General features: G+C 48.9%; 1 protein-coding gene across 4 annotated transcripts in view; it reads left to right on the top strand.

Moving 5' to 3' along the window:
• FEZ1 (fasciculation and elongation protein zeta 1) overlaps positions 1 to 14,991 on the top strand; it is a 63,013-nt gene that overhangs the window by 40,711 nt on the left and 7,311 nt on the right. For all 4 annotated transcript variants that reach the window (XM_084867571.1, XM_084867570.1, XM_084867569.1 and 1 more), the window contains 3 exons: positions 9,466 to 9,552; positions 12,103 to 12,274; positions 13,996 to 14,267. In XM_084867571.1, the coding sequence (XP_084723697.1) occupies positions 9,466 to 9,552; positions 12,103 to 12,274; positions 13,996 to 14,267 (531 nt within the window). The remainder of the gene's footprint in view (positions 1 to 9,465; positions 9,553 to 12,102; positions 12,275 to 13,995; positions 14,268 to 14,991) is intronic.

Here is a 14,991-nt window from a genome sequence, read left to right as displayed (position 1 = left end):
GGAGGGCAACCAAGGAGACATTTATGTGGCCTGAGTCACATTCTGTGGCTGCTGATGCCAAAGAAGAAAGAAGCATAAGGGCTTACTTATTCATTTAAGCGCATATGAATAAACAAAGAGAATACTTACTTTTAAAAAAATATATATTTTTTTGTTGATTTCAGAGAGGAAGGGAGAAAGAGATGAGAGAAGGATGAGAGAGAATCATTGATCAGCTGCCTCCTGCATGCCCCCTACTGGGGATTGAGCCCGAAATCCGGGCATGTGCCCTGATTGGGCATCAAACTGTGACCTCCTGGTTCATAGGCTGATCCTCAACCACTGGGCCACACCAGTTGGGTGAGAATACTTATTTTGAGTTGATTTTCAGAGGCTGTGGGGAGTGATCTTTCAGAAGATCCAAACTGCCCCTCCTAGCTGATTCTATATATAAAAAGTTACATCCATTAATGGCTAAAAGCCAATTTCTGCCTTGCTTGATTTTCTAGTTTCAGCTGTAAAGGAAATTTGACAATTTCTTATGAGGAAGGGCTGTCAAATGTGTGTGTGGGTGGGTGGATCTGATATTCCTAAATTGTCTAGAATTGAGTTCAGGTAAAAGAGATAGAGACAGGTTTTCCTTACTGGGCAATATTTCTGCAGGTCGTTACCCAAAATAGCATAGCAGATGATCAGTTGGCTGATTTTTTTTTGAAAAGATAGTTGCAGCCCTAGCTAGTTTGGCTTAGTGGATAAAACAACAGCCTGTGGACTGAAGGGTCCTCCGTTCGATTCCGGTCAAGGGCACATGCCCAGGTTGTGGGCTCGATCCCCCAGTGTGGGGCATGCAGGAAGCAGCCAGTCCATGATTCTATCTCATCCTTGATGTTTCTGTCTCTCTCTCTCCCCTCTCCCTTTGTCTCTGAAATCAGTAGAAATATATATATTTTTCAAAGATGGTTGAATATCCTTTCTTAACTCTTCTAATAATTAGCAATCCAAAGTACTCGAAAACCTCAAGGCTACATTGACTGGGGCAGGTAAGACGGTGATTTTGAGACTAAGAGACCCTGCTTGGCATTGATCTTGGAGGGTGTGCACTGGGTCCTGTCTTGAACTCCCACCTGCTCATTTCCTCCTGCAGTGCTTATGTAGACGGTGTTTAGCAGATACCCAAAATGCAAAGGAGAAGAGAGGCAGTGACGAAACAAATCAGGTGACTGAAATTTAAGTAGGTCCATCTCGGTGCGAAAGGCAGATTTTTTTTTTTTTTTTTTTTTCCTTTATCTCTTTTGTCACCTTCCCCGCTCATTTTGAGGAGTGCGCCTAAGGATATATAAGACAGCCTGCCCTTCCAGAGGACTTCCATTTATCCTCACTGGCAGATTTCCCTCAAGAGGCTCAATATTTCAGAGCAAATTGAATGACCCTGAGAAGGGAGATCGTGAGCCTGGTTCCTTGTAGAATTTCTCCCATCTGAGCCCTGGGAAACGGACAAGGTAGCAAAAATGCATGGAGCAAGGCTGTCTTATTTCATCCTCCTCAATGATCTGCGTTCATTGCAGCCGAAGCTCTGCTAACTGACCTCGGTTGAAAGGATTTGCTGGGTTAACGGCTCTCCGTGTCCCTCTGTAACACATGCGGACGGGGCGCCTGGGCATGCTGAGGGCACACAGCTGGCAGGCTTCTCGCTAGCAAACGTGCACATCTCTTCTTCTGCTTAAGCGCTTTATCGGCAGAAGTCAGCTCTGTTGTTCCCAAACCTGTTCGAGCTTGTAATTGTGACTGTAACGAAGTAATCAAATAAGATATTATAGACAGTGCTGGCTTATGACGGCAGAGAGAGTCGTTTTTGCTTTTTTAAAATCAAAGTAACACATGCACATCGTTTTAAAAGTCACATAATACTTTTTAAAACCATCGAAGACTTAAAAGAGCAGCCCGACCTGTCTTCCCCTATCCCCAGAGGCAACCACGTTTATTTCTTTTTTCTTTCTTTCTTTTTTTAAAAAAATATTTTATTGTTTTTTTACAGAGAGGAAGGAGAGGAACAGAGAGCCAGAAACATCGATGAGAGAGAAACATCGACTAACTGCCTCCTGCACACCCCGCACCGGGGATGTGCCTGCAACCAATGTACATGCCCTTGACTGGAATCGAACCTGGGACCCTTCAGTCCGCAGGCCGATGCTCTATCCACACTGAGCCAAACCGCTTTCGGCAACCACATTTATTTCTTTCAGCTGAATCCTTTGGCAGATATCTTCAGTTTTCTTTTCTTTTTAAAAAAAATTTCTTTTTTGATTAAGGTATCACATATTTGTCCTCAACTCCCCCTCCCAATCCCCCACCCTTCCCCACTCATGCCCCCACCCCCTTCTATTGTCCTTGACCACTGGTTAGGCTCATATGTGTGCACACAAGTCCTTTGGTTGATCTCTCCCTTTTACCCCCACCCTCCCTCTGAGGTCCAACAGTCTGACCCACGGCTCCTTATCTCTGGGTCTGTTCTTGTTCATCAGTCTATGTTGTTCACCATTTCCCCTAGATGAGTGAGATAATGTCCTACTGGAAATATACTTATAAGAATCAAAAAATCTTCAGTTTTCTTACATTGCTATTTCTTTGATTATTTAAAACACACAGCTTTGGCTGTTATCTATTAGTTTGTATTATGAAAGATAATATTCAATTCTTTTTTAAAATGATGTTTTTATTGATTTCAGAGAGAGGAAGGGAGAGGGAGAGATAAAAACATCAATGATGAGAGAGACTCTGTCGGCTGCTTCCTGCACGTCCCCTAATGGGGATGGAGCCTGCAACCCAGGCATGTGCCCTGACCAGGAATAGCAGAACCGTGACCTCCTGGTTCATGGGTTGACGCTCAGCCACCAAACCACACCAGCTGGGCAAGATTTAATTCTTTTACATCACTTCAAATGCTCCAACTTAGCCTGTCCCATTCTAGTATAGTTAAACCAATATTAAGTATACACGCTCGTGGACTCTGTAAAAACTGTTCTAGACAAATATTTTCTCTCTTGTACGACTTTTTGTTTAATCTGGAGCAGGGGTCCTCAAACTTTTTAAATTGGGGGCCAGATCACGGTCCCTCAGAGAGCTGGAGGGCCGGACTATATGAACTACTAATTCCTACTGTAACACCTCGGCTGCGCTCACTGCCCACAAAACCTGGCGGGCCGGATCAGACTCCTCTGCGGGCCGCATGTGGCCCGAGGGCCGTAGTTTGAAGACCCCTGATCTGGAGTGAAGCTCTTGGCTTTTCACTTGCTTTGTTTCCTTATATTAGTATATCTATCATTAGTTCAACCCCAAACTCTGAGGGGACCCTAACTCTCTCACAATCAGGCTTTAAAAAAAAAAAAATCAGATATTCTATCAATTCATTTGTTTTTCTAGAACTAGTACCTGCCCTCTTTCTGCTATAAACCAGCCTGGTTGTGCCCCAGCCACACGGCCTTTGTCCTGGGGACTCCCTCACCTCCATCCGGGGATTCTCTCCAGTCCTCTGCCTGACATATCTTTATCTTGTTGTTTTGGTGGGAAAAACCAGTATCCCGTTGAGAAAGAGTACAGCAGAACACGCGCTGTGGAATATTTGAGAATGTCTCCACTCTCCTGCCATCCGTTTGATGGAGAGTGTGACGGGATGGCTATTTTAGGTTGCAGTTTTTTCTCTCAGAATCCTGAAGACGACATTCTTTTGTCTTCCTGCTGTCAGTCGCTGTGAGAAGTCCCGCATCTACTTAGATTCCCTGTCTTTCTTTCTTTTTTAAATATATTTTTATTGTTGATAGTATTACTGATATCTCCCATCCCTTCCCACCCCTTTATCCCCCTCCTTCCAGCCTCTGTCTTTGTATGTGACTCTTCTTTGGTTTTCTTCAGAAGCTTTTAGGTTATATATTTTTTTTCCTCTCTTATTTGAAATTTTACAGTAATGTGTCCTATAGTGAGTTAAAATTTATTTATTTATTCATTCTGCATCCTCCTCAGTGGAAGCTCATCACTCGCATGTTTTCTTGTGCTAGCTCTCTGAAGATTAATTATTTCTGTTTTCTGCTTCTATTGAGATGAATGTATACGTTCCCTCCTTCATTATGTTACTGTGATGAAGGACATGAATCGATTTTCAAATATTAAATCAACTTTGCATTCTTGAGACAGACCCGTAGATTATTATTTTACTGTATATTTTGGTTTTCGTTGTTTTCCTCACAGCTTTGCTGGGGGATATCAGGTATACAATACACGGCACCTGTGAAAGCGTGCATTTTGATTAGTGTTGATGTATGCGTGTGTCCGTGCAACCATCACAGCAATCAAGATATTGGGCATAGCCTCCCCTCTTCCAGTTCACTCTCCAATCTCTGGGTGACCTGCTTCTATCACTGTAGGTTAATTTTGATTGATTACAGATTCAATTCTTTAACAGATGTAGGGCTATTCAGATTTTCCATTTCTTTTTTTTTTAGTTGGTTTTGTTAAATTGTGTTTTAAAAGAAATTTGTTTGTTTACTCTGTCATTACATATATTGACCAGAAGGGTGTTGATGACATTCTCTTACTCTTTTAATGTCAGTAAGATCTGTAGTGATGTCCCCTTTTTATTACAGATATTGTTAATTTGTGTTTTCTATCTCTTCTCCCTCTCCCTCAGTCTGTGTATGGATTTATCACTTTTATTCCCCCCAACCCCCAAATTATTTGTTCCTTTTCTAATTTGTAGATTTCTTATCTTAACTTTATTATTTCCTTCCTTGTATTTACTAGGGGCTCACTCCATCCTTCATTATTTTAAGATTAGAGTAGAGGCCCAGTGCACGAAATCTGTGCACAGGTAGGGTCCTTAGGCAGTTGGCGATCAGAGCACATCAGGACCTTCCTTCCCCTGGCTGCTGGCTGCCACCTGGGGCCTTCCTTCGTTCCACGCCACCTCCTAGTGGTCAGTGCACATCATAGCTAGCGGTCCAACTCCCAGTCGGTTGAACTCCCGAAGGGGCAATTTGCATATTAGCCTTTTATTATATAGGATTGTTATGATGGGAGCTTTGCTCATATTTTAAGCTTTTAAGACAATAACTTAGTCTGTTTGAGCTGCTATAACAAAATATCATAAACTGGGTAGCATGTACACAGCAGAAATCTATTTCTCACAGTTACAAGGTCAGGGAGAGGCCCTCTTCAGCCTACGCACTGCCAGCTCCTGCCTGTGTCCTCGAGGCTGCAGGGGCTCAGGATGCTTTTTGCATTTACCCACACGTGCTCCACTTTCGGTCTTCTTTATTCCTTCCTGTCCATCTCATTTCCCATGATTTCCTTTCAGGTCCAAACACTCTCGCTGGTATTTCTCGGTCGTGTAAGTGAACAGGAGACAGATTCTCTCAGCTCTCGCTCGCTTTGTGTTTTTCTCCTCCACCGAGGATCACAGCCTTGCACTGCCTGTGTCCAGGGCCAGAAAACAATCGGCCCATAGACGCTGGACAGATGTACGGTTGTGCGTGGCAGGAGGGGTAAGTTCAGTACTAGGCACCCCGTCGAGGCTAGAAGAGGCCATCTCTTCTGTTTTCACTTTTCGCAATTCCTTTGATTCAAGTGTTGGCCTTAGAAATGGATCTCCTGATTTTTTTTTTCCTTACCAGTTTGTATCTACTTTTTGTTGTTGTACTCTCTAGTGATTTTTTCCACCTTCCCAACTCTTCCACTGGACCTCCACATTTGCTATCCATACGTTTAATTTCTAAGAGTTCTTTCCTGTTTCAGGGAAGCGATTCTTTTCTTATTTTATTTTTTAAAATATATTTTATTGATTTTTTACAGAGAGAGGGAGAGAGAGTTAGAAACATCGATGAGAGAGAATCATCTATCAGGTGCCTCTTGCACACCCCCTACTGGGGATGTGCCTGCAACCAAGGTACATGCCCTTGACCAAAATCAAACCTGGGACCCTTCAGTCCGCAGGCCGACGCTCTATCCAGTGAGTCAAACTGGTTTCGCCGTTCTTTTCTTTTTTAAAAAAAAAATATATATATATATATTTTTTTTTATTGATTTCAGAGAGGAAGAGAGAGAGAGAGAGAGAGATAGAAACACCTCCTACTGGGGATCGAGCCCACAACCCAGGCATGAGCCCTGACCGGGAATTGAACCTGACCTCCTAGTTCATAGTCTGATGCTCAACCACTGAGACACATTGGCCAGGGCTATCTAACATATACTTTTATTCATATAACTAAATGCTGTCATTTTTCAAAAACCTTTCTCTTTCTGCACCAGTCCCCTTCTAGCCATCCTTCTCTGCACAGACAGTGTCCGGGCAACGGAAGGCAGGTAGGGGTCCGTGAGTGACACCTGTCAGGAAAGAGGCTTGAGGAGAAGTGACAGCAGCTATTGGAGCAGAAGAGAGTCTGGCAGGAGTGAGAGAAAATGTGGGACAAGGGGCCTAGATTGATGGAGGAAGGATGAGAGAAAGGAGGAGGGAAGGCCAGGGACAGGGTGGATGTGATGAAAGCAGACGGGGGGGGGGGGGGGTAAGCCACGTGTAGGAGAATATTCTGGGGAATACTCTGTGGGTGCTTCTCATTTTATTTTATTTTATCTTATTTTATCTTATTTTATTTTATTTTATTTTATTTTTAGTGGCACACTTCTGAGATCCGAGAAAACGTGGTGAGGTCATACTACTAGGAACTCACAGTAACATTCACAGGCTTGTCATTGATTTTCAAATCTCCTTTAACCCAAGTCTGACAAATAGACTGTGGGCTCCGTGCCAGAGAAGGGGCGAGGAGAGCGAGCTCTGACTGAGAGGCACTCACACCACTGCCCGGAACATCTGAGCATCAGAGCTCTGTCCCCAGAGGCTCCCTGTTTGCCCTCCTCCGGGGCACACACCCAGGGACCCTGGGGAGGGACATGGCATGGTTGAAAGGTGAGGTATTATTTAGAAGGAAACCCACTAAAATCAGTTAAATGGGAAACCCACTAAATGGGAATCATCCATTTAAAAAAAAGACTTAATGTAAAAAAAAAAATCAATCTGGTTATAGATGGTTGTAGATGAACACTTGCTGTCAGATGCTTGTGAACAGTAACCCACACAGAAAACCAAATGCTGTGTTTTCCCTAGAAGCCCACTTCTACCACAGGACCTTCTGGCCCTAAATAAGTTCTGCAGGGAAGGCCAGGGCGGGTGGGAAGAGATCAGTCAAAGAACTTGCATGCATATGTGCATAAGCCACGGACACAGACAATAGTGTGGTGAAGGCCTAGGGGGAGAGGGGGTTGAGTGGGGTTGGAGAGGGCAAGAAAGGGTCAATAGGGAGAAAGGAACATATGTCATACTTTCAACAAAAAAGATTTAAAAAAAATATATTGTAAAATCTGAAGAACAGAATGGACTGGTGAATATAATAGAATCCGGGACATAGAAAGGGAGTGGACTGACGATTCTCAGGGGGAAGGGGGGAAGGACGCGGGAAGAGATCGGACAGAAATCTTACACCTTTGGATGAAGACAGTGGCGGGGGTAAGGGCATGGAGTAGGGTGGGGAATCAGGTGGAGGGGAGCTATGGGGGGGGGGGGGAGGGAAGAGGAACACCTGTAATAATCTGAACAGAAAAGATTTATTTAAAAAAATAAATTGTTGCCCAAACCGGTTTGGCTCAGTGGCTAGAGCCTCGGTCTGCGGACTGAAAGGTCCCGGGTTCGATTCCGGTCAGGGGCATGTACGTTGGTTGTGGGCACATCCCCAGTAGGGGGTGTGCAAGAGGCAGCTGGTCGATGTTTCTCTCTCATCGACGTTTCTAGCTCTCTATCTCTCTCCCTTCCTCTCTGTAAAAAATCAATAAAATATATTTAAAAAAAAATAAATTGTAGCATTAAAAACAAATAAATTCAACAAAGGAAAAAAAAAAAAGAGAGAGAGAGAGCCTGGTTGGGAACAGCCGTGGCTCCGGGAGGTGTGTCCGCGTGGCGGGGAGCCGGGACACCAGGTGGCTGCCACAGGTGGCGGACTTGGCAGGCGCGGGAGCATCTGGGCTCCACCGCGGACAGAGATGTCACCATCTGGCGCCCAGCCCCGCCGCCGACCCCGTCCCCTCCCGGCCCTGCCCCTCAGCCAGGCTGAGCGCAGATGGCATCGGATACCCGCTTGATTAGTAATTTTTCTTATGCCACGGCCCTGGTTCTAAGCAAATGGAGACAGACGGGGTGTGCTGTGTGAGGGGTGTCTGCCAAGGTGGCGCTCAGGGGAGAGGGAACGGCTTCTAAGGACAGACTGCGTCTGGCGGGATGGCTGGGGTGGAGCCGGGGTGTTTGCCGTTAGAACGGGGAGGTACAGCCCGGGAGAGAGGCCGATGGGTGTGCCAAGCCCTGGTGAGCCAGCAGAAGTGACTCCTGGATGGCGGGGCCTCTGCCCAGAGGTCTCCCGAAGGCACTGCGCCGGCTCCCGTGTGACTGGCACGTCCGGCTTCCCGACAGAGGCCGCCGGCTGGGCGTTGAGTGGTTCACGTTCTGCAGGATGTGGACGTACATGGTGGGCCGTGGCCATCTCGGACCCGGTCAGGAAGCCCGAGAGGCCACGACTGCCTGGTTGGACAGCATCATCTATACAACGTCGATGGTTGTGAACTTTCAGAATTTTAGGGAAGGAGGGTGGGATCTTGGAGATGCAGGGCAGATGATGGGTGTTGGTTGTTGTTGGGTTTGCCCGTTGGTTCATGTGGTCAGGCTGTTCTGGGGCATGTCGCAGACGGATCGCTATATATCCTCCATCAGCTGTGACACAAGCCTAGATTCCCATAACGGATGGTATTTCACCCGATCCTAAAAAAAGCATGACTGTTGGGACTGGAGAAGCCCATCCTTTATTTGATTAGTTTTTAATAATAGATGTTTTATGGATTTCAGAGAGAGGCAGGGCGAGGGAAAGAGAGACAGAAACATCAATGATGAGAGAGAAACACTGATCCGCTGCCTCCTGCAGGCCCCACACTGGGGATCGAGCCTGCAACCCGGAATCGAACCGTGACCTTCTGGTTCATAGGTTGATGCTCAACCACTGAGCCACGCTGGCCCGGCGAGAAGCCTGTCCTTTAAAATGCCCCCAACGAAACAAATTCTGGAAACCAACTCCCAGGCGGGAGCTCCTTCTCTACACGAGCAGGCCTTTGCTGCAGGCATCACTCACCTTGAGAAGGTTCCTGTTCACACAAGGATAGCCCGTGGCCCGTCTGTGGGTCAGAGAACAGCCGCTCCCTCTGAGTCAGAGAGTGCTGCCACTCACCCCTCATTGTCTTTTTCCGACCACCCGCGTGGGAGAGGGACGGAACTCTTACCCCTCTTCAGACCCCCCTCTACCCAGGGGATGGCTGGAGCGGCCCCTCAGGCAGTGTCCCCGCTGTAGAGACCAGAGAGAATGCCCAGCTCTGCTGCTGGCCAATCAGAATTCCATCCCCCTTCAGATCCACGACAAAGAGGAGGAGGAGTTCAACGAGAAGAGTGAGCACGATTCTGGGATCAATGAGGAGCCGCTACTCACTGCGGATCAGGTATGACTCTCTCCTTCTGTTCTTGGGATTTTTTTTCATTTAAAAATTAATTCATTTATTTTTTCTTTTTCTTTTTTTTGTTCTTGGAATTTAAAAAAACGATTTTTATTGATTTCAGAGAGAGGAAGAGAGAGGGGAAGAGAGATAGAAACATCAAACATGATGAGAGAGAAGCATTGATCTGCTCCCCCCTGCACGACCCCATTGGGGATCGAGCCCGCAACCTGGGCATATGTCCTGACTGGGAGTCGAACCATGACCTTCTGGTTCATAGGTTGATGCTCAACCACTGAACAATGCCAGCCGGGCAGGAATTTTTTTTTTAATGGCGAAAAATTTAAGATAATATACTTGTCACATCCATTTAAGGCAGAAAAAAAAAATGTATGATTTTGGGGTGTCTGCGTTGATGACTTGGAGTGTCTTTCAAAAGGAGTTCATTTCTCCTGATGCCTCAGTTTACCCACCTGCTGTGAATAGGAACATAATTCCAGACACTTGGGTTGGGTTTGCCCGTTGGTTCCTGCTAAAACTCTACTTCCTGCTAAAACTCTTATTGTAATTCGCGTGCTTGGACTCCAGACACTGAAACGTGGGCCCCAAATACCTGTCCTTCCAAAAACGGAAGTGGGGGGTGAGGCCCACTGTGCGATGGCTGTTCTTCTCCTATTTCACAGAACACAGAGGATGCGGAGGCTTCCAAGAGGCGTCTCAGAGACACTTGTGTCTCTTTGTTTGCAAAAAAAGAAAAAAAAGATAGATGGAGTCGATTGCATTTTGGCTTGAATAATTTATTCCTGGAGAATGATGCTGGCTCTCTGGCTTCCTTATTGAACCTTTCAGTAAATACTTAGGGATGGCTGCTGTGAGCAGGCCCCATGCTCGGTTTTTTTCCCCCCCACCACAAAATAATTCAGAAAAGGCTCCATCGGGAGCCCTGGATGCCAGAAAGAGCTTTTCCGTAAAAGGAACTCTTTTGTGTCTGTGGTGGTCAAAGGCGGGATGTGAATAGGTAAGGATCAAGAGGTTGAAGGAACCAGATGAAGAACACAGGCGCCACCAGTGAATTCTTGTGAATTTCAGAAGTCCGAGGACACCTGCTCTGACATCGAGAGAAACTCAGCCGCACCCTTCTAAAGGGGCTCGTGTCATCGGTTGCGTCCCGTGAGTGGCTTTCAGAAGTCACAGACGGGGCGTGGCCTGAATGTATTCATGCAGATGGGGAGGTTTGGAACTAAACTGCCATTATTCTAAAGGAGGGGACGGACGGCATGTCTTCCTCACTTCGGTCCAGCCTCACACGCGGACCCCAGCCCAGCGGCCTCAGAGCCGGAGCCTGTCACAGCATCGCCAACGGGCAGACGCAGGACCCAGGTCACTGTGGTGACCGGGCTCATCTGTGGGGTCCTTCCGGAAGTGGTCCTTGCTTATCCGCTTTCTTTACGTGCAAACGATTAATGTACAGGGACGCTCACCCCATTCCTTTTGGCCCCATCGAACATCACTGTCCCTCCCGGGAGCTGTCCCTCCCCAGGCTAGGTCAGAGCTGGATGGTTTTTTTAAAAAATATATTTTATTGATTTTTTACAGAGAGGAAGGGAGAGGGGTAGAGAGTTAGAAACATCAATGAGAGAGAAACATCGACCAGCTGCCTCCTGCAGCTCCCCCCCCACCCCCCCACTGGGGATGTGCCTGCAACCAAGGTACATGCCCTTGACTGCAATCAAACCTGGGACCCTTCAGTCCGCAGGCCGACGCTCTATCCACTGAGCCAAACCGGTTTCGGCCAGAGCTGGAGGTCTTACCTCTTTTCTGCTCTTTGCTCCCTGCACACCCTGTGATTCCTTTAGGAGCTTTGTGCTGGCTTGTTGCCGGGCAGGCTTCGTTCCTGTCCACAACCTGGAGAAGCAGCCATTTCCTTCCGTGCGAAGAAGTTTTCCGCATTCCGGGTTGTTCTGGGAACACGGTGCTTCCGTGTGTGTTTTCCCAGTCACAGGCACCGTGACAGTGAGGGGCCGGGTTTCGTGTTGACGTCGGAGGCTGAAACGTTCTCCCCCTCAGACGCAAAGTGCTCATCGGCCTCCTTCCCGGGAAGCGCCGAGAATTTCCAATAAAGCGCTCACCCGAGGGCTGTTCTGGGGAGAAGCTTTGCACACACGTGTCAAACACAAGGCCCTCGGGCCAAATCCAGCCCGCCAGGCCTTGCGATGTGGCCCGCACCGCGCTGTCATCACTGCACTCCGCTGTCAGTTTATGACATTGTCAGTTTATGACTGTTCAGTAAACCATTCGGCCCGCGATTTAGGCTGGATTTTAGATTTTGGCCCCTTCTCTGATTGAGTTCGACACCCCTACGTTAAAGGAAGGAGTGTGTGCAAGCCGTTGGGCAGGCCTATTACTGTTAGTATTTAATACGTATTGAGTGACAGCACCGCGTTAGGGGTTTTCACAGACAGCAAGTTGGACATGTCCTTCCCTGACCCACATTCCAGCCAGAATGCCCCTCCGGCAGAGGCCAGGGTCACTCAGTCTCCTGTGGTCCTCCCGCAGGTCATCGAGGAGATCGAAGAGATGATGCAGAACTCCCCGGACCCCGAGGAGGAGGAGGAGGAGGCCCCGGAGGAGGAGGACGGGGCCAAGACGTCTTCCCAGGCGGACTCGGTGCTCCTGCAGGAGATGCAGGCCTTGACCCAGACCTTCAACAACAACTGGTCCTATGAAGGTGAGGGCCGAGGGTGGGGGTGGGTGGGGGAGGGAGAGGGGGGCTCGCCGAGGACGGACCCCTGTCCCGGGCCAGGCGCTGGGCACGTGCCTCCCTGTAGCTACTAGACCCTCGCATCCAGGGAGTTGGCAACCTCCTTCTTACTGGGCACCAGGGGAGAAGGTAGCACTTTCTGGAAATGAAAAGGTAGTTGAGCAAAATTAAAACTGAGCAAAGAACATGGCGTAGCCAACGAGAAACCCCCTACCAAAGGTGGTAGCAACGACCGCTCATGTTTTGGGAGTGCTTCCTACGTGCCTCCTTATTCTAAGTTGTTCTATGATAATGTCCCTTCCTCCCCACCCCAGCCCCAGCACTGAGCTGAGCATTCCAAGAGGGTAAGCCACTGGCTCACGTGGGCCACTGTTGCAAAAATATGATTAAAAACGAAATCTCCTTTCCGCCCAGAAAAGCTTTCCCCAGAAGCAGAGAGTGAAACAGTTCTGTTCTTGAGTAAGCATCGAACCTGGGACCCTTCAGTAAATAGGCCGACGCTCTAGCCACTGCGCCAAACCGGTCAGGGCAGGAAAAACGATCTTAAATGTAAGACTGTTACCTGCCATAGCAGCCCACTCTGCTCCCGCTCACCAGGGTTCCCTTCCCACTCCGGGTAGCCCGGCTCCGCTCCCGTCCCCACTTTTGAATGCAGGTGAGAGAGGCCCTCGGCGTGCCTGTGAATCTCGCAGTCGGCTTAACCAGCTCCTGGGAACCAGCACCACCCGCTATTGCTCTGCAGCATCAATGCCAAGTCCCCCCGCTCCCCCCTCCTTTTTTTGTTTAAAAATATTTTAATTGATTTCAGAGAGGAAGGGAGAGGGAGAGAGAGAGAGAAACATCAATGATGAGAATTATTGATCAGCTGCCTCCTGCACGTCCCGCACTGGGCATGGAGCCTGCAACCCAGGCATGTGCCCTGACCGGGAATCAAACCGGGACCTTCTGGTTCATAGGTCGATGCTCAACCACTGAGCCAGACTGGCCGGGCCTGAAACCTCCTCTTTATGCTCCCTCCCGTCCCATCCTTGACCCATTTCACATGAGGAATATTGTAGAAACAGGACAATTCGGAAGACAGAACAAGGGATCAAGAAGCCACGGTGTCTGTCCACACACTTTTAAATATATATATATATATATATATATATATATATATATATATATATATATATATATATATATATATATATTATTGATTTTTAGAGAGGAAGGGAGAGGGAGAGAGAGATAGAAACATCAACGATGAAAGAGAATCACTGATTGCTGCCTCCTGCACACTCCCTACTGGCGTGTGCAGGAGGCCAGCAATCCAGACATGTGCCCCTGACCGGAATCGAACCTGGGACCCTTTATTCCGCAGGCTGACACTCTATCCACTGAGCCAAACCAGCCAGGGCTGTCCACACACTTTTTTGTGGGCAGAGTCCTTTGGCTTCCTTGGGGGCTTTTTCTTCTTCCCCCTTTGTTCTCCCACTAGTGCTGCCTCTTCTGCAGACAGTATACTGGCCCCACGGTCCCCCCCCCCCCCCCGCACACCCCTAAATTGTGAAGGTCTTTCCTGGCCCTCTGCGGAGTGGGGAGGGTCTCCCCTCGAGGGGCCGTCCCCCCTGGAGTGGCAGCGGCCCCGGAGCCTCCGCAGCGGCTCGGGCCCGGCCGCAGGTGCCACCGTGGGCGTCTCCCCGCAGGCCTGAGGCACATGTCCGGGTCGGAGCTGACGGAGCTGCTGGACCAGGTGGAGGGCGCCATCCGCGACTTCTCGGAGGAGCTGGTGCAGCAGCTGGCCCGCCGGGACGAGCTGGAATTCGAGAAGGAAGTGAAGAACTCCTTCATCACGGTGCTCATCGAGGTGCAGAACAAGCAGAAGGAGCAGCGGGAGCTGATGAAGAAGAGGCGGAAAGAGAAAGGCCTGAGCCTGCAGAGCGGCCGCGCAGACAAAGGCAGCCAGATGCCCCTCAAGGTATGTGAGCGAGCACCCGGCCGAAGCCTGTGCGCCCCCCTCGAACCCGGCACTCCAGGTCCCGCACCAACCCTGCAGCGGACAAGAACAGACTTCTCCTGAGGGGAGGGACCCTGGAAGATGGTGGGGGTGGGGGGCGGAGGATAGAGGGGGGGAGAAGGGAGGGATGAAAAGGGAGAGAAGATCGAGCTGTGTCCTCTCCCCCTCCCCTGCCCCAGAGGACTTGGGTCTAACTGGAGGAGACAAGGTGTAAACATGAGAAAAATCACCCAATATGTTCTCTTAGTCAGGACCTTAGAAAGGGGGGTGAGGGCATTTGGGGCTGGAGAAGTGGAACCCCAGGACTCTGGGTCACAACCCCCGTTCCTGCTGAGCGCAGAGTCCTGACTCACCTCGCTAGGATGCGGGTGGGGTGTTTCTGATTCGTTGGTACACGGACAGGATTCTTCAGAGCAGAGGCTCCGAGCCAGGGCAGCTCAGCAGCTCAGCCAGGGCGGCTCCTCAGAAGCCTTTGCCTGGGCTCTGTCCACGGCCTCGCTGTGAGCATTGGAAAAAGCATCTCGGCCAAGACCGGTTTGGCTCAATGGATAGAGCGTTGGCTTGGGGACTGAAGGGTCCCGGGTTCGATTCCGGTCAAGGGCATGTACCTTGGTTGCGGGCACATCCCCAGTAGGGGGTGTACAAGAGGCAGCTGATCAATGACTCTCTCTCATCGATGTTTCTA

This window comes from Pipistrellus hanaki (assembly GCF_964339955.1).
Source record: "Pipistrellus hanaki genome assembly, chromosome: 19".
NCBI lineage: Eukaryota > Metazoa > Chordata > Mammalia > Chiroptera > Vespertilionidae > Pipistrellus > Pipistrellus hanaki.
The sequence above is the reverse complement of the archived record's forward strand: the minus strand, read 5'-3'. Positions and strand labels throughout refer to the sequence as shown.